Source organism: Erithacus rubecula, assembly GCF_903797595.1.
Source record: "Erithacus rubecula genome assembly, chromosome: 16".
Taxonomy (NCBI): domain Eukaryota; kingdom Metazoa; phylum Chordata; class Aves; order Passeriformes; family Muscicapidae; genus Erithacus; species Erithacus rubecula.
The window spans coordinates 10,972,960-10,991,660 of record NC_136668.1 but is presented as its reverse complement, the minus strand read 5'-3'; the positions used below and the strand labels follow the sequence as shown (position 1 = coordinate 10,991,660).

General features: G+C 42.7%; 1 protein-coding gene across 6 annotated transcripts; it reads right to left on the bottom strand.

The window, feature by feature from the left end:
- Positions 1 to 668: 668 nt before the first annotated feature.
- RUFY1 (RUN and FYVE domain containing 1) lies at positions 669 to 16,437 on the bottom strand. 6 transcript variants are annotated; one of them, XM_079319417.1, is made up of 19 exons: positions 15,954 to 16,067; positions 14,395 to 14,471; positions 10,795 to 10,968; positions 10,377 to 10,494; positions 9,636 to 9,737; positions 9,204 to 9,327; positions 8,736 to 8,794; positions 7,933 to 7,998; positions 7,262 to 7,331; positions 6,726 to 6,827; positions 6,206 to 6,322; positions 5,715 to 5,882; positions 4,898 to 4,995; positions 4,328 to 4,447; positions 3,408 to 3,537; positions 2,889 to 2,983; positions 2,399 to 2,447; positions 2,159 to 2,236; positions 669 to 1,399 (listed from the first exon to the last, which is right to left on the bottom strand). In XM_079319417.1, exons 2-19 carry the CDS (start codon positions 14,402 to 14,404, stop codon positions 1,259 to 1,261), a joined length of 1,821 nt encoding a protein of 606 aa, XP_079175543.1. In that variant the 5' UTR covers positions 14,405 to 14,471; positions 15,954 to 16,067; the 3' UTR covers positions 669 to 1,258. The 6 variants fall into 6 exon arrangements, with proteins under 6 accessions (XP_079175543.1, XP_079175542.1, XP_079175541.1 ...); XM_079319416.1 differs by lacking the exon at positions 15,954 to 16,067 and adding an exon at positions 15,896 to 15,924; XM_079319415.1 differs by lacking the exon at positions 14,395 to 14,471 and having other exon boundaries at positions 15,954 to 16,437.
- Positions 16,438 to 18,701: the final 2,264 nt, after the last annotated feature.

The window sequence follows — 18,701 nt, the reverse complement described above, 5'->3', positions numbered from 1 at the left end:
GTTCTGTACAGAGGAATTGTAAGGGTCGAATTCTGAGCACTGGGTACTGCAGCCGTGGCTGTCTGCCATGAAAACAACCTAGTTCCTGAGGGGCATTCTGGCTGAGCCCAGCTCGATGGACTCGTGGCTGCTGTGCCTCTTGACACCTGGGGATCACCCCTGGGTCTGCACTGTGCCACATGGAACCTCTGGAAGAAGCTCACTTGGTCAAAGAGCTGCTCTGTTGCCTGGGACACTCCTGGGCAGTGTGGGTGCTGCTGGGGACAGGGCTGCCTTCACCGTGCTGCTGGTGAGGTGACAGCCCCGTGCACTGGCACAGGAACAAAAACTGCTTTGGGATCCTCAATGCAGCAGAGCCCAGGCCTGGCAGAACAGGTGTCCCTGGGGCTGGGGCAGCAGCTGCTTCCCCTCTGTCCCCAGGGGTGGACACAGTGAGCGGGAGTTGCTGCCCTTTCGTTCTGGAAAAGGGTGAAAGCAGTTCCAGCTGTAGAGCAGTGGATTCATCCAGCACCTTCCAGGGCATACTATAGTGTTGGTCAGGTATCCCAGACACAGTCTGGTACCTTTAGTTTAAGCCCTGGATTTAAACCCTGGATATGTGTGGCTGGACAAGAACATTCCCTTCCAGGATCTGACTGACAGGTGTTAAAAATTAGAACTTCACTTGCTTTTAGTTTTTGCAAAAGACTTTATTGTGTAACTACTGCACTGTGGTCACAGCGACTTCCAGAACAAGTATAATGTGCAGTTTCTGACTGTGCAGTGAACTGAAGGCACATTCATTTACACTCTTTATAAAGCTTTCTATAGACAATTCATAAATTGACCTTTTCCTCTCTGACTGACTTAGAGCAAATACAAAACTGTACACGAGCCAGGGGAACACACAGGAGCACCTACAGTGAAGGTAGAGAAATTAAGTTCATGTACAGAGCGACAATGATGTCTACAGGGATCAAATAAATGTAGAAATACCATATACAAATTTTAATACAAATATCTATAAAAATCAGAAAAAATGAATCTTAGTTTCAATAGAACTTTGGGCAAATTACAGTTGATATAAGCTTCTTAATTATTTCAGTTGGAGAAGCATTAGCTTGCACAATTCCTACAAATTAATTTACACTGATCTTACAGTGGAAATTATCAGACCAGCCAGTTCAGTCTGCTGCGAGTAAGACACCTGCGATTCAGAATTAAAAAAATAATGGCTACTTTCCAATGTTAAAGTGGCTCTGGCAAGGGTGGGAGAGCCTTAGGAGGAGTTAGAGCACTGCTGGAGCAGCAATGTGTGACAATTATCACAGACACGGACGGGTTTTGGGTACGATGGCAGCGCGAGTTCGTTACTGGAACAAGTGTTGCAGAAGATGTCCCCGCAGTTTCTGCAGTGGTGCTACAAAAACAAAGTCAGAGTGAGCAGAGCTGCCTAAAAACAGCATCAGGAAGAGAGAAATCAGGCCTTGAGAACTGCGTCCGAGTGCACTGAGTGCCTCTGCTTCCCACCAAGCCCAGCGCTCCCAGCAGCACTTCCTCCTAGGCAGGGCCGAGCACAGGGCGCGATCCCAGCGCAGCCGCGCTCCCTCCGCGGCCAGGAGCCGCACCCGCCCCGCCTCGGGAGCGGCCGGGAGCGGGAGCGGGAGCGGGAGCGGGGCTGGCCGCGGAGGGAGGGCGGGAGGGAGGCAGGGAGGGCGGGAGGGCGGGAGGGAGGCAGGGAGGGAGGCAGGCAGGGAGGCAGGGAGGCAGGGAGGGAGGGAGGCAGGGAGGGAGGGAGGGAGGGAGGGAGGCAGGCAGGCAGGCAGGGAGGCAGGGAGGCAGGGAGGGAGGCAGGCAGGGCGGGAGGGAGGGAGGGCGGCTGCGCAGGGAGAGGCTGCGCTGGGATCGGCTCCCTGCAGCTGCCGGGTCCCCGCGGGCCGGGCACTGAGCAGCGCCTGCTCCGCCGGGAAGGGAACCTGAACACAGCCACAGCAGCTCTCCACCGAGAACACTGAAGCAAAAGTACTTTTGGATGATAAATGCTAAATTATTCCTTATGTATTTATCATGCCAACAAGATTCGGAATTGTACAGGTTCAGTCTTTCCTAGCAAGGTATGCAACAGCACCACTTTTGTTTTACATGGATTATTTAAAAATAATCTGCTGAACAACATTACCTTCCTTCTTGAGATGGAGAATTCCTTTTTACATTGTTTGCAGTGGGTTGCTTCATCATCCTTCAGCCACGTATGACCCTGGAATAGTGGAATGAAAACCAGGCTGAGATACTTAGAGGCATTTTACCAGCGTTGTTGGTATTTTTCAAAAGCCACCTTTTAAAACAGAATAACCAGGGTGAAATTTGAAGGTGCAAAATGAAATTCATGTGCTTAGTCAAAATATCCATGAAAGAGTACCTTTAGTGCTTTATTTACTTCTTTAATGTCTTCCATCTTCAGCTTTGATCTGGAAAAAAAAAATATGTCCTGCATGACTTTTTATTTACTTGTGTTTGGTTTTCCCTGCCATTCCAGTGTTGAGCCACTGAACCCAAACCCCAGTTCTTCAGCCAGCTCCCTGTTACCCCTCTGAACCACTCGCTGACACTGAGAAACTGTCAACTCAGGGTCTGCCCCTTTTTCAGTATAAACAGAACAGTGTAGGAAAAGCACAATTCTACTGTAAGAACTAAACATTTCCTTTAATATTTCCTCTCAGCCAGCTCACTCTGACAAGATCCTCCCTCACTTTTAATTTCATGGCTCTTTAGTTTCTCATACATAGTAATTGTCTCCTGAAATTCTCACATCAATTGATTTTTATAAGTAAATGACATTTAAAGTTCTTGGGATTAGTCTGATACTCCAGCTTATGCCACTTACAGGAGTTCTGTTCCTTAGAACTTACTGGCTGAGATGAAGTCCCATTTCTTGAAGAGCTTGTTCCTGCTCCTCACGGACCTTCTTCAGCTGCTGCTTCTCATCTTGTAGTTTTCTCAATTCCTATAAAATCAAGCACAAGATCAAATTTTTGTGCCCTTGTGCACTGTTTGACCTATAACCTCAATCAGTCTTCCCAAACTACCCAAGCAGTTCACAAGAATCAGCTCCTTTGCAAATACCCCTATTTCTAAAAATTTTTAAATTACATGGGGGAACTATCAACAGGTTTTGCACAAACGATGGAATAATTTAACCATATTTGCCAAGAGAAGGAAGATTTTCAGGCTTTGAACATCCTTCAACATCACTAGAACACAGCAGTCATGTGCCATCACATGAGCACACAGACACATACAGGTGCACAATTGTGTCCTCAGAAACTGCTCTATACGTGGCAGCAAATCCTCTTCAGGTTAACAAGAATGTTCATGCTCAAAAAAATAAATCACATTCAGTTGTTCTGAATGCTTGAAACTGTGCATACCTTTTTCAGTCCTTCCATCTGTTGCAATTCTGTTTTAAGCAGAGTGGTTGCATCCTTCTCTTGGTGCAGTTCTTTTTGCAAAGTTTGTCTCTGTTCCTTTTCAGATTTTAACTCCTTTTCCAGAGTTGAGCTATTTAAAAATAATTCATTCTAAAAAAAAAAACCTATAGCAGAAGAATATCCTATAGGACTTAAGCATGGAAACAATGTGAGAAGTAGAAAACTTGTCCAAAAGAGGGCAAAACTAGAGTGGTGTTCTGGGAAAGCAAAGAACAGGCAGCAGATGTCAAAAGTGTTAACACTGTTAACATTTAACATATGTTAACATTTTCAGGTCATAGAAAACAAACTGCAATGAAGGGCTAGAAAAAAAACAACCAACCAAAAGACCCCCAAAGAAACCAATCCCCACGAGTAAATATTTCACTACCTGTGTTTAAACTGTCATGTTTAAAAGGGACACTGTACCCTGAAGTCTGAAGAGTAAGAAGCTTTTTCTATCAGTATTAGAAATGTTTAGAGGATTAACATTCCCTAAGAACACACTCACACTCCCTTCAAAAGTCCCAGTCCCTTTGGATGATAATCAGTTCTATGCTTAGCCTACAAGCATGACCATACCTATCTCCTGATTTATTAAAAAAGCAATTGAAAGCTCCATTGCTAGCTGGAATGGGCAGATCTTTGCTGCCACTCTGTGCCCTAAATTAGACATTCTGGAAAACACATGTCAGAATCCTCATGCTAACTGCACACTGTACAGAAGTGCTGTGCTTCTCTGGGTCTTGCATACATCTGTCAATGCTGAAGCCAACAGAATTTCAAACTCACCCTGCCCTTAGACCTGAGCATAAAAAGAGTAGAAAACAATGTTTAAAGAAATGGCAAAGGGAATCAAAACACCTGCTCAGATTAAATACCATTTGCTGTCCAGCTGGGCCATCTGCTGCCGACATGAGTCGAGCCTCTCAGCCAGCTCCTGCTTCATCTTATTGCAGCGATCCTCTGCTGCCTGCCTGGCCTTCTCTGCCTGCTGCAACCTACATGGGAGGGAACAGACATTTGCTTCCAATTCACTCCTCCTCTGCACCCTCTCACCCTTGTCTTTTAGAGTTACCACAGGGATCTTTACAAAAGCTTGAACTGAAAATGCTAGTGGAGAAAAAAAAAAAAAAAAGAATTTTGAAAGCGGCTGTTTCTGAAAAAAACCCCAAAAGCAAAGTCACACCTGTTCTTAAAGTGAAGTTAACATGTTTTTCAACAGCCTGCTTATGGAAAGAGCTATGGCTTTCCAGTGGGTCAGTCACTGGCATGTCTACCTGGGAAAAGAGAACAGCAAGCACAGAGGGATGAAGAGGAGAAAATAAAAAGCTCATGCTGGCACACAGACCCAAATATCTATGGGGCATATGGAAGGTCATCCTGTAAAGGTTTATACTGGAAACTTTCTACTGATTTCAATGTTGACTTTCTGATCTTGCAATTATTACCTCTCCTCCATTCGTTTCATAGAGGACATCATCTCATTTGTTTTTCCTTCAAAAGAGGATATTGCTTCTGTTTTCTGTTGTAATGAACACTCTGCATTCTGTAGGAAATAGTGAACAGTGTTTAAAGTCTGCCACCAGATAAAGAATGTTCAGCTTGCTAAAGGCCATGCCTGGGTCTGACTGGAATGTGCAAACAAAACGCTGATAATGCCAGAGCAGACATTGCTCCAATTGTTTTGTTACAACCTCAGAAAGAAAACCAAACCACCTTAAGTTTTGACCTATGTGATCAGCTACAAGCCAAAAATGTTCTCTTCAGAAAAAGCCTGAAGAAACAAAACTGGATTAAATTGACAGGATAAGAATACCAATGATGTTTTGAATGTAACAACTGCACTCAGTGGCATGGAATCAGGAAGCAAAAAAAAGCCCCAAATAAATCAAAAGCAAAGGCACATCTCAGCACTGGGGTTTCACTGTCTTGCAAGTGTATGGGAAGGAGGCAAAGACCTGGGTAAAGTCTGAACAGGCATCAAGATATAGGCCATAAAATATGAGAGAAATCCCCTCTGGATTTCTGGCACCAGCTGTGGGAGAGTAAGGCTTGCTGAACTCTTACTTCATGCAGGGAGAGGCTAGTTAAACTTTTGTTTCATTAATGGAAACAAGCTCTGTATATTTTGTGTGAGCACTGCCAGACCACGATTTCCTTGTAGAAATGCCTATCATATAGTTTTGTTCAACTGAATAAAAAGAAACATAAAACCACAACCCACCAAACAAGAGAAACCCCACAAAACCAGCCCCCTGTACATACCTGAGATTTGTGAAACATCTGTAAGTTAATGGCCTTCACTTCTTCTAACTGCTGGCGAAGGGCAACTAAAGTGTCTTGTTTTTCATGAGTATCTTTTTCCAGAAGTTTCATGGCAATTTCCATTTCTGTTTTCATTCCAATTTGTAGCTCCAACTCTTTCTCTAGTTCCTTACAGAAAGAATTCCTAGTTACTGCTATGTAGCCATAGGTCAGAGTTAAAACCCAGATAACCCCTTACACAAACTGTGTCTCTGCTATAAAATGCCAGTGTTTTTTTGAAAAGAGACCTTTTATTTTCAACATTCCAAAAACCCCAGTTCTCAATATTTTACAGACACTGTTAATGACCAAAGCCCAGCATCTTGCTTGCAATTGCTCTATGAATACTGAACAGCTGCAAAAGCTGCACAGCTGTCATCTTGTATTTGTAATGTTACAGTAGGCTGAATCCTGTGTCTTTCACTTCACTTTATATAGTTAAGTTTCCTTACCAGCCTGATTTTTTTTTCTTCTTTCAACTGCTTCCAAACATCACTGTACATTTCATCAAGACCCTGCCGTGACTGCTTGTAAGTATCCAATTCTACTTTTGTATCTTCTTTTGTTACCTACAAGGAACATAAGATCACAAAGTATTTAAAGTATCCCTTTAATGCTTGTGTGTAACACAGTGTTTCAATGTGCTACTTCAAGTAAAATCCTACTGTTTTACAATCAATGACCTGGTGAACATTAATAAGCCGAAATTTCAAAGATAAGTAATGATAAAATACTTTAATACTTTACATTTTTTACTTTCATACTTCTAATACTTTGAATTTGTTCTTCCTTTGTTCTTCTGCAAGTGTGTTTTTGGGTGTGTAAAAAAACCCAAACCCAGTGACCTGCATAACAACATGCTCAACTGTGCTGAGTATTCCAGTGCATCATAGGCATGGGAGAACTCACTGCAGCTGATCAAAAGAGATCACTTATTTTAAGGATCCTCATCCACCTAAATAGATGTCCCACCTCTACACTTTTTTCACTCCGTTCACGAATTAGTTCATTCTCCTGTTTTAGCTGCTGCTGCTCTTCCTGAAGGGATCCAATTCTGTCAGTAGCTGCTGCAAGCTGTATGAAGAGAACAGATCTATATTTAATCACTGTGCAATCATGCAGCATCTGGAGCAATTCTGGAGCATCAGTAGCTCAGTCTCTGCAGCAGCTGTACTGTTCACTTCCCCTTTTGCTGCCCCTAGGAGTTACCCGACTCTTCTGCAGCTGTACACACTGTCAGCCAGAATTACTGTACCCACCAACATTTGCCCATCAACTTCTGCTTCACACCCTCATCAATTAAACATTAACTCAGCAAAGAAATGCACCACAGTGTAAAAGGCTGAAATCCACCCCGAATCTGTGGCACAACAACCCATGTCAGTCTGTCCAGCCCCCACAGCTCACCAGTATCTACTCAAATATTTTAGGTGTAAGGTACAGTCTTAGAGACTTTTGTCTCTGATGGAGAAGAGCTGTAAAAAATATTTAACAGACCAGATACAAACCTCTTCCTGGAGTTTTGAATTGGTCTTTTCTAAACAGTCTATTTTGTTCTGGAGATCTGCAACTGTGCAACTGTGGGAAGGAAGAGAGATGCATAAAAATAATAAATAGAGTGTCAATGTTCAGCTTTTACTCCCATCCTCAACAGTATTTTTACCATCTTGCATTTGTTAACAATGAAGTACTTTGGTGAGCTGGGGAAAAGTCTGAGGAAGAACAACTGTCACTCTCAAGCACTGAGAGGACCATGTCCTTCTGCTGGCAGCCCTGTTCTGGCTTAGCTTTCACACTCACAACACCTCTCCTGCTCCAGAGGGTAAGGGAGGCCTGCTCCTCCCACTGAGCAACCTATGGGGGAAGAATAGAGACTCTTCCTCTAAGGAATGAATTTCCAGATGCACTTGCAATAGTTTCTCTTGAAAAAAATAGCTCTAAAATGTTCTGTTAATCACTCTCAAAAAAGTAACCTATTACACACACTTGCTTTCTGCATTGCATGTACCTGCAGAACAGTAGGATTACAAAATGAAACTAAGGTTTTTGGGAAATAATCAGAAAAGGCATTTCAATACCAAACAAAAATCAACAAGACTGGCAGCAGAGATATTCAAAACCATGCTGGAAAAGCTAAACAGAACAAGTTTTTTTATATGAGAATAGATGAAAATCCTACCTTAGATGTCGGTTCAGTTCTTCCACATAATGCTTCTGGTCAAGAACAGCTGTAATCCCTCCATCTCTAGTTGTAAAAGCAAAAATTTATTTATTGAGAAGAAACTCCTTCATTCTAAAGTGTTATTCTGTACTAAGGCTTTCAGCATAGACCTGCAAACAGAGCTAAAGTCTTTTATCTTTTCCTTATAAAAATACTTGTGTCTGAGCTGGATCAGAAGCACCAGGGAGGTGAAGCAGCTGCTTGTCTGCTTCTCAGCAGCTCCACAGAGAAGTGCTCTGAAGTGACAGAAGCACATAAAATATAAAGATCTCTTTGTGTGCTACAGGTCTTAGAAGACCTTAGAAGACCCGACCTGTGCTGCTAACTGCAGTCTCAAATCTAATGTTTCACTTAAAATTACATTTTTTCCTCTGTAACTGACCTCTCCCTCACAGACAGCTCCTTAGTTGAGAGGGTTTCTGAAACTGTGCTTAGAAACAAAGCAGTGAGTTGGCAATGGGTGACTTGGCAAATCATCTCTTCCAAAACCAAATAAAACCACAATCTAATATTTTGTGTACTTTTAATTTGGTCCCAGCTCAAAACTCAAACTCTCAAAATTGTTGTTAAAACCACCACAAATTCAGTCTCTGGAAGATATTACTTTTGTTTAAGTAACAAAATGTGGTTTGGGTTCTCCTTTTTGGATGATTAATAGTTTGAGATCTCCAGCACTCCCATCCTCCCACACACTGTCTGACTGAGAGTTTTTGTTCTACAAAAACTATAATGATTTAGAATTATTAATTCACCATACATACTGTTTGCCATCACTGTCCTGTGTTTCCTTAAGGTACAAGGAAAAATCAATCACTCCGACCTGAAAAATATATTTAAGATATTAACACACCTTTACAATGCAATTATGTTACAAGCAGGCATTAGTGTATATTTGGAAAATGATAAAAATTTAAAGTTTAAATTTAGAGAGACAAATAATACCTGTATTCTTCCTAGCTGATGCAAACATACAAGCTAGAATTTGTCATAAAAGCATCAAAGTAACCACATTATGTGTGACCAGTTTCCTTGCAGTTACTGGTTTTGACAGCATTCCCATAAACTGCTGATTATGTACTTTCTTTTAATTCACTAAGGGAAACCCAACAAGCTTCAATACAGGCCATGCTGGAAAGAAATCTGGACCCATCCCAATAAAGTATTTATAGATGTACTTAATTCTACTAGAATCTTATACCAACTGATCCTAGTTAAGCTTTAATCCTCACCTGGGAATCCAAGTCTTCTCCTTTCAAGCAGAGGTTTGCATCAATAACATTCAGTCCAACCAGCAGACCCACAATAACTGCTCCTTCCTCCTCCATCATCAATGCATCAGGTTCATAGAATTCACTGGAACAAACAGTATAAGGCATCACTGCACATCAAACAGCTACAATGGCATTTCCATCACTGAAATCATATAAACAATGCAGCCTTTACAAAACTCAGCTGAGTTCTCACTCATTTATTGCATAAGATTTAGAACTCTCTCAGAAAACTCTGCAAACTCCTTTGTATTTTCACAGCAAAAACAATTAATCACCTGCTCCTCTGCAGGCTGCAAGAACAAGCTTAAACTGGTCAATTAGTGACACTCTGGAGCCACAGGAGGTGCCAGTGAATCAGGAATAATCAGGAATACATGTCTGTGCTGTTACCTTAACAGATGCTTATGGTCCAGGAGTACTTTGAGATAATCTGCCAGTTTCTTTTGCATGAGTGCTAGATAGAGCCAAGCCCTCCCTCTGCCCACTGCAGTCCTAAAATGGAAAGTTGCATGTTTTGGTAAAATGAAGGTGTTTTATTAAATAGATTTGTGCAATTTAAAATTCTCAGTTTACAATATAAGGGGAAAGATATTATTTACTTAAAAACAACAACACATTTCTGGGGAAATTAACTACTGTCTCCAGTACACAAGAACACTTAAGTATATTCCATTCTTCAGGGAAAGCATATTGTAAAGTCTTAATTTGAAAAAACATACATATTGTCAACTACCATCATAACCCAACCATTAATACATCCTAGTATTAAAATAAATTGTATTGAAATCACCCTCAATTACTCAAACCAGATACTATCAGCACACACACAAAATTACATAAAGTCATGAAAGTGGGGGAAAGAAGAGGAAAAAATTATCTGTGAGGACTTTAATTATTTTTAGCAAAGTAATAAAAGTTTCAAAATGCTATTTTCAATCTGACAGCACTGTTTGAGTCAGAAACTCTGAATATTTTGAGATATTCTCCTTCTTTTGGAGAAGTCAGTGCCTTCTACACACCCTACTTTTTTCTTTGGGAACAACAGCTTGTTAAGGAAGTCAAAAGACTACATGAAGGATTCCTTTTCCCAGCAGTATGAACAAAAAGCATCATCTCCAACAATTAACTTACTTCAACTCTGGCAGATTTTTAACACTAGTTGCTATATCTGATGCTTCAGGACAAAGTTTTTCCACTAGTTCCAAAGGACCAAAAAACGATTTGTTTTGTCCAATAAAAGTCTTCTTCACTAAAGGGAGCATACAGAGAGATTTGTGAGGAAAAATGACAGACTTCCACCTCTTGAATTTTAGACAAAATTTACTTTGTTACTTTGTCTTTTTAACATGTGTGTGGAAAGGGAGCATTAAAAATATCTGACAGTTTAGGAGGCAGAAAATACAAAGGTGTACAAAGGTAACCACATAGTTATATCTGTATTCCTTGTTAGCATGGTATGTTTACAGAATTAATGTCATTCAGAAGTCAAGCTGGAGCCACAGCAGGACAGGACAGAGACTCCTTGACCTGCCTGGCAGGCAGTGCCCACCTTTGAGCCCGTGCTTGAGGCAGTGCTCCAGCACCACGAAGAACTGCTGCAGGGGTGGGAAGTCGGAGTCCAAGGTCCGGCCCAGGCTCAGGGCTGACTGGATGAGGATTTTGATGCTGAGCTTCATCATGTTCATGAGGTTGGCACGCTCCTCCATGGTGTGACACCGTGCACCTGGGGGCACATGAGGGGGGAAAGGAAAGCTGCTTTACAGTCACAGAATCAATCAGGCTGGAAAAGACCTCTGAGATCATCGAGTCCAATGGATGACTAAACTAGGCCAGAGCACTGAGTACCAGATCCAGCTTTTCTTTAAACAGCTCTGGGGACAGTGACTCCACCACTTTCCTGGGTTGCCCATTCCAACGTAAATCGATCACTTTTCTGTGAAAAAAATACTTCCTAATGTCCAACCTAAATCTCTCCTGGTGCAGTGTAAGTTTACCTCCTGTTGTCCTATCACTGGTTGCCTGGGAGAAGAGACTGACTCCCACCTGGCTCCAGCCTCCTGTCAGGGATTTTTAGAGAGTGATAAGGCCACCCCTGAGCCTCCTTTTCTCCAGACTAAACACCCTCTCCTCCCTCAGCCACTCCTTATAGGATTTGTGCTCCAGAACCTTCCCCAGCTCTGCTCTCTGGGCCCGCTGCAGCCCCTCAATGCCCTTCCTCAATGAGGGGCCCCGAACTGATCTCAGCACTCGAGGCGAGGCCTGCCCAACACCGAGTACCTGGGGAGAATCTGCAGGGAAACGCTGCGCAGCTTTTAAAGCCCCCTCGCCGCGGTGCCCCCGCTGGGCCTCCATCCTGCGGCAGGGCGAGCTGGGTGAACCCCCCCTCAGCGCCGCGGGAGGAACACGGCCCCAGCCCCGGCCGTGGGTCCGTACCTGAGCGGCGGGCCGGGCCGGGGGCGCCGCGGGCTGAGGGAGCCGCGGGCTGAGGGAGCCGCGGGCTGAGCCGGACCCGCCGCGTTACCGCGGCGACAGCGCGCGCGGGGCCGGGGGCGGGTCGGCCGCCATCTTAGAGCGCTGTGAGGGGCGCGGGGCGGGCTCGGCCCGGCCGGGGCGCGCTGCAAAACGTGGAATACGTACAGAATTGCTGAAGAAAGGATGTTTTTCGATCTTTGTATAATTTCAAGCCTAAAATACGATAAGGGTGATTTGAGCCGTGAAACATCAGCTAATGAGCAAGCTGAAAGTGACGCCCAGGTGTTACTGATGCCTTGGGGTTTAGCTTTTATATTTTTCAGAATCTCTGCTGCTTAGTGTGTAACTTTTAAACTTCATATTAGGTGTTAGTAAGGTCTCTTCATAGGGTAATTAGACAAAACAACTCCTTTCTAGCTAGAGAATCAAGGACAGCTGGTACCCAAAAAGCATAAACAAGGGTGAGGGAAAGGGGACAAGCCTGGGACTGTGGTTGGACAACCGACTCCAATAAGTAGATGAACCAAGACTTATAAAAGTGTAAAAACTCCTGACCAGGATTCATGCTGGATTTGATTTGGGTGTAGCCCCGGCCTGGCTCCTGCACTGCCCAAAGTGTATCCTTTCAATAAATACCTACTTTATCCTTTTAGCTCTGTCTAGTCTCTGTTTCTGGTCAGCCTTTCCAGGCAATATTACAAAGGCGAATCACTGGTTGGTAGAATTGTCTTGTTCAGGTTTAGGGTTGGACACCTTCAGTGACCTCATGCCTAGGGGAAGTTAATAAAAGGATGTAGCACTGCTAGTGGACTCAAAGGATGCAGAATTTCAGGCAGAATTTTTAGGATAGCCTAAAGCTGAGTCAGGGGAGGTTAAGGCTGAGATCAGGAAAAGGTTCTTCACCCAGAGGGTGGTTGGTCACTCCTCGTGGAAGTGAAAACAGCACCAAGCCTGACAGAGCTCAAGGGCATTTGTACAACATTTCAGTGGTGTGACTTGAGGATGGTCCTGTAGTTGGACTCAATGATCCTAGTGGGTCCCTTCCAACCCAACATATTCATATGATTTTATGACATTTGGCAGAATCCATAAGATAAGGAAGAAACTCATAAAGCCAATGCAGCAACTGTGCTCAATCAGCTCAGACTGGGTAGAAGGTAATTCTGGCAGGGGCAGATCGTGACCACCAACCCAAGAAACTCACTGACCCAAAAGAACAGACAGACTGAGCATGTGGACTAATGAGTGTGAGAAGTGAGGGTATCACTGACCAACAGACAACAGAACAGTAATTAATCAGAGAACTAGGGAATTTGTAGCCAATGAACATTAATTCCTAATCCTAAAAAAATAAAAAGTTTTGGTAGTCGTGCTAGCTTTGTGGATTTGCCACCCAGTCCCCTTTCTGTGCAAAACCATAAATAAATCAAATCCTTCCACTCTGTGCATGGATTGGCCTCTTGCAGACCAAGTGAAAGAACCTGTTTTGGGACAACAGGGAAAGTGGGACCAGGACCAGCTCCTTTGCTTCTTAAGGCACCTATAGGCTCTGAAAGAAGCTGCCAACCACAGACCAGTAGCCACCAAAATAATTTTTTAAGCCACTGCTGTTGCAGTAGGACAGTCTTGCTGTCACCTGTGGGTCACACACAGCCACACTCTGTAGAAATAGCAGTGGCAGAAGCCCCAGCCCTGTGTCAATTCCACTCGAGATGGTTAACAATGCTTTTAAGATTGTGCAAAGGCGTTTTCCTATTTGTGCACACAGTGTTAATTTAGGGTTAAAAATGAGCAAAACTCCTCCTTGTGTCAGAAGAGGGAAAACAGAGTCATTCTAACCTAACTGACTTAATAACCACAATACACACAAAATGCTGTCATCTCTGCAGGCTAATCTATAGTTCATAGTATATATACTATATACAATAGTATATATAGTAAATAATTAATATACTCTATATTATATATATATACATATCTATATAAGGAGCATACTGTAGATTGTCTATAGCCAATGGATGCCTCTCAAAACTGTTTAAAATGTATTGATATAAGGCTGAGGATTAAAAGCATGATAATATTTAGAATTTTGATCTCAATATTATCAGGTTACACATTAGGAACAGAATAAAAGCTGCACAAACAGAAAACCAGTGAGCTTTTTGGGGTGTTTCAAAGCAATGCTAACCATTTTGATGGTTTTTAGAATTTGAATTTTTACTTACCAGAAATAGTTTGCCTCTACACCTTGCTCGATACACAATTACATAAAATAAAATACTAAAATACCATGAACGAAACTCTTTATGAACTAAGAAGTGTCTTAATATTGGTTTGCATTAAGTTAAATAATTACTTGAACAATATTTTTACACTGTTGCAAATTTACACAGTCAAGTGCATCCTTTGCAAAACTGTGCAGGTTGGTACATGCAAAACAAACAGGTATTAGACACACTACCAAAGCCAAGCATCAAAGATCAGAAAACAGATTACTTCAGTGCAAAAGATCACAGATGTGATGCTGCAATCTTTAAGAATGCAGTCACATAGTTTTGTATCTTATTCAACTCAAGAGATTTGTTTCAACATCTTTTTAAAGCCACATGCCTTGTTTACTGTAATTATTCAGCACACTTTGAAGTCAGAAAACACTGAAGCACAAAGGAAAGCTCACAGTTCTCCATCCCTGGGTCTTTAGGACTGCAAGTCTTTCTTGATTCGTTTTCTTTAGATTTGAACCTTCTGGCCTCTCTGCAAGTGGCAGACACTGGTTTTAGGATGGAGTTTAGGCATTTAGAACATGTGATCAACAGATCTGAAGTAGCAGATAAAGGTTATAAAATCTCTGGAAAAAGATTATAGCAGGGCAACAAACTCCAAATTTTCCACAAGTGGTCTTGCAGGCCTTGGCTTATTTCTTAAACATACCTGCTTTAAATATATAATATTGAACAGGTAGAACAGGTGCCTTAGTGCCTGTTCACATTTTATATACAAGTTATTAACTGATTTTTCATACAGAATTTTCCAAAATCTTATCAACATATTATCCAAATCTTTTGAACAACATGGGAAGGTCGTGGTGTATTCCCTTCCTTGACAAGGAAGAAGCTGAAAGATTATGGTAAAAGTTCCTTTAAATGTGGGAGCTTCATTTCAGGTAAGAGAATAATTTATTCCCTGCCCTTTGCCAAATGCTGTATGTTGTTTTCAATTACATCTGTCCACAGCATTATTCCAAAAGCAAAGAAACTGGGATATTCTGCACTTTATCAGGTTAGATCCCAGGTGTACAAGATGAACACTTGGGAAACAAACCTGCAATAAATTTGGTGTGAGACTCTGAGATGCAGGAAAAGAAAAGAGTCTATTTTTTCAGGACAATTAATCTTCAACTCTGACTACGCAACATTGAAGAATTTTCACAAAAAATGCAGAAGTCCATCAGCAGTAAGATTGCCCCATATTGTCCCAACTCAACTCCATGGAACTTCCCTTTGAACACTCAGTACCATTAAAAACAAAAAGGTCAGCAGCAAACAGAGCAAAGCTGAGCTCCAGTGCTCCAGAACAATTAACCACCAGTTTGAGACTCTGGAGTAGAGTCCAGGCCCAATTTCTGCTGCATTTGAATGGATTTGTTTGTTTTTTGTTTTCCACATTATGAATATTGCTGAGATTTATTTTCCGTATGATTCAACTAAAGTAATTTAAATTCAGTTCTAAGAGATCTAAGTTCCACAAACCTGTAGGACTGCTAGATCCAATGTTGAACAAAGCAAGCTGTTGTTAAACTGAAGGCATTTTTAGTGTAGTTAAAAAGTAACTTAAAACAAATCTGTATTTTAACTTTGTTTGTCTAGTGTCTGACATAAAAGATACAGAGATTCCTTCCCGGAACCAGCAGCACTCGAGGGAGGATATGGAATTTTGAGAGATCCCTCAGTGCAGCCAGGCTGCTGGAGCTTTAAGGAGAAGGAGAAAAAGCAGCAAATAAAACAAAACTAAATTTCTCCGAATGTAACAGTTTAGGTTTCTTCTGGTTATTATGCATTTCTTAAGTTCTACATCTGTGTCGCTTGTTTATTTTTACTTCAATACAAAACTGCAGCGTCTTAAAAAAAAGAATTCAAAGTAACACCCATGCACCACTGACACGACCCAGCAGCACTTACGGGAGCGAACTCATTTGCGCACCACAAAAGCGAGTTTACTAAAGAAGCGGAGCCGTACTTGTCTTTGCCGGGCTGTCACTGCTGCCGGGCTTGGACACCAACCCCACCAGCGACGCGGACTTCAGGGCGCTGCCATAGCCCAGCGCCAAGTTTTCCGAGGCTTTCCTGGCCAGAGACAAGATGGGAGCAGACCACCGCGCTTCCTCCGGTTTCGCCTTCTCCTCGTTCCTCAGCTCGGCCGCGTCAGGGAGCTGTTTTTTGTCGATAATCTCAAAGTCTTCCTCCTTTCCCGCGGCGGGCGCGGCGCGCCGCTCCCCGGCAGCCATCTTGGACCGGTCACATGACCGCGGCCCGGGGCGAGGGAGCCGCCCCCGCCGCGGGTGAGGGGTGGGAACCGGGAGGGAACCGGGAATGAGGGCAGGAACCGGGAGGGAACCAGGAATGGGGCAGGAACGGGGAATGGGGGCAGGAGCAGGGAGGGAACCGGGAACTTGGGGCAGGAACCGGGAGGGAAACGGGAATGAGGGCAGGAGCAGGGAGGGAACCGGGAATGGGGGCAGGACCCGGGAATTGGGGCAGGAGCAGGGAGGGAACCGGGAATGGGGGCAGGAGCAGGGAGGGAACCGGGAATGGGGGCAGGAGCAGGGAGGGAACCGGGAATGGGGGCAGGAGCAGGGAGAGAACTGGGGATTAGGACAGGAACCGGGAGGGGATCGGGAATGGGGGCAGGAGCAGGGAGGGGATCGGGAAAAGGGAAAGGAACCGGGAGGGAACCGGGAATAGGGGCAGAAACCGGGCAGATCCCGGAGGCAGCGTGAAGCACCTGCACACAGGCAGGGCTGTAAAACAGGCCCGGCCAGCACTGAGCACCTCGCTTGGTGTTCAGAGCTAAAGGGCATGGAAGATGAAGGACGAGTTTACCTTTGAACAAGTTAGGAGAGGAACTAAAAGTACCAGTTTTTATTGCTATCTGTGTCCCCAGATGTAATTTTCAATAATAATAAAAAAAAAAGAATGTGTTTTGACGTCTCAGATTTACACATAGAAGTTGTGGCAGCTTATTGAGACCCTATTACTCTGCCTGTGAATCCAGTCATTGTAACTTAAAGTGGAGGACTGAAATGACAAATGCACTGCTGTGAAAAGGGCTTGTCCTGTCACCGTCATGGAAACAAAACTACTCAGTGAAGCCACTTCATTGATGTGCATGGGCTGGCTTTGGTAGAAAGGTTTGTCATGAAGGGGAACTGAGATTACCCCAGTATGAAAATTTGATCTTGCTCTGTGCCTCAGCTACTGCTGTAGCCTGCTGATGTAAGGCTTGTTGGCTGTTTTTCCATCCTGCAGCTGCATATGCTTGAGATATGTCACTCATTTAGTCACGACGTAGTAGATGCCACATATGAGTTTTTTGTGCTACATAAAATCTTTTGGCTGTTGTGGGTTTTTATTTATTTATTTATTTATTTATTTATTTATTTATTTATTTATTTATAAGAAACAGGAGAAAGAGGATTGAATAAGAGAGTTGAAGGTCAATTTCCTTAGTCTTGCAACAATATAAATCTTCAGGTCTATATTTATTTCCCCCCCGCCCCAGTGATCAATTCTGTCTTCTTGGCTTCTTAGACACTGAAAATTTAACAACTTGTGTTACACAAAGCACACGGAAGCTCTTATATTTTTGTTGAGAATTCAGAGATCAGCAGCCTCTTATTCACCCATGATTCAGATGAGCTAAGTATAGGCTTCAAGATGCTTTTGCTAAAGGCTGCTAGAGATAAGTTCTGCTCCATCTTGTGGACTTGAACAGTACTGGGCTGCTTGTAAGGAAATAGCTCAGTTGCTGTCTTGTGGCTGAAAATATGAATATACCTCTTGACAGGAGTAAGACTTGATAGTGATTTTCTGCCTTTCGTCAACTACCCAATATTAGAGGCAGGGCAGAGAAGGTAGTCTTAGCAAGAAACAAAATTCTAAGCATTAAAATAATGTTTTTTCCCCAATTCATTTGAAGAATAGGGCATAAAAGTTTTGTGACTGAGAACATAAGAGTTAACCAAGGCTCTTCTTCACCTCATTATGTTGCTCCCTTAAGATAACGATGCCTCAGACTCCTCTTTACAGCCTCACAATGAGCTATTTTATAAAAATATGAAGTGAAGCTATCACATAGTCAGTGATATCTTCTCTTATGTTACTATTAAAGAAACATTTGATAATTTTATTTCAAGTGTGATGAGGAAAATTCATTCTATGCATGACAAATGTGCTAAAACTTTTGCTACACATGATTTAGTTGTGTTTCACTTACTACTGTTTGGCCAAAATTACTCAATCAGCCACTGATTGCTTTAAATGCCCTCTGTCCTCACACTTTATTTTAAAGCAAGCAAGAAGTCTTGTGGCATTGTAAGGGAGCCCTAAGTTACAGATATTTGTTTTGTTTAAAATTTCCTGAGGAGTTATTTGGGACAGCCAAGGAGGGCGAAGTTAATAGAGAATACAGCTTTAAACACGTTAAATAATAAATGAAAAAACTCAAAAACATAGGTGATGTAACTTTGGTTTTGGTTCAGTGATTTATCAGGGAGGGGCACTATGCATGAATAGCATTGCTTAGTTTTAGCTTGGTGATTTGGCTTATTTTGATCTTCTGCAGATGATGATATTTCACCACTTTTCGTTTTGCAGATCACTGGTCCAGCTCTTGCTACTCATGTGAAGATGAATAATATTTTCTTTGGGAAGCCAATTTTGTGGCTAGTTTAGGTCTGCCATAAATGTCAGTTCTGTGTAATCACAA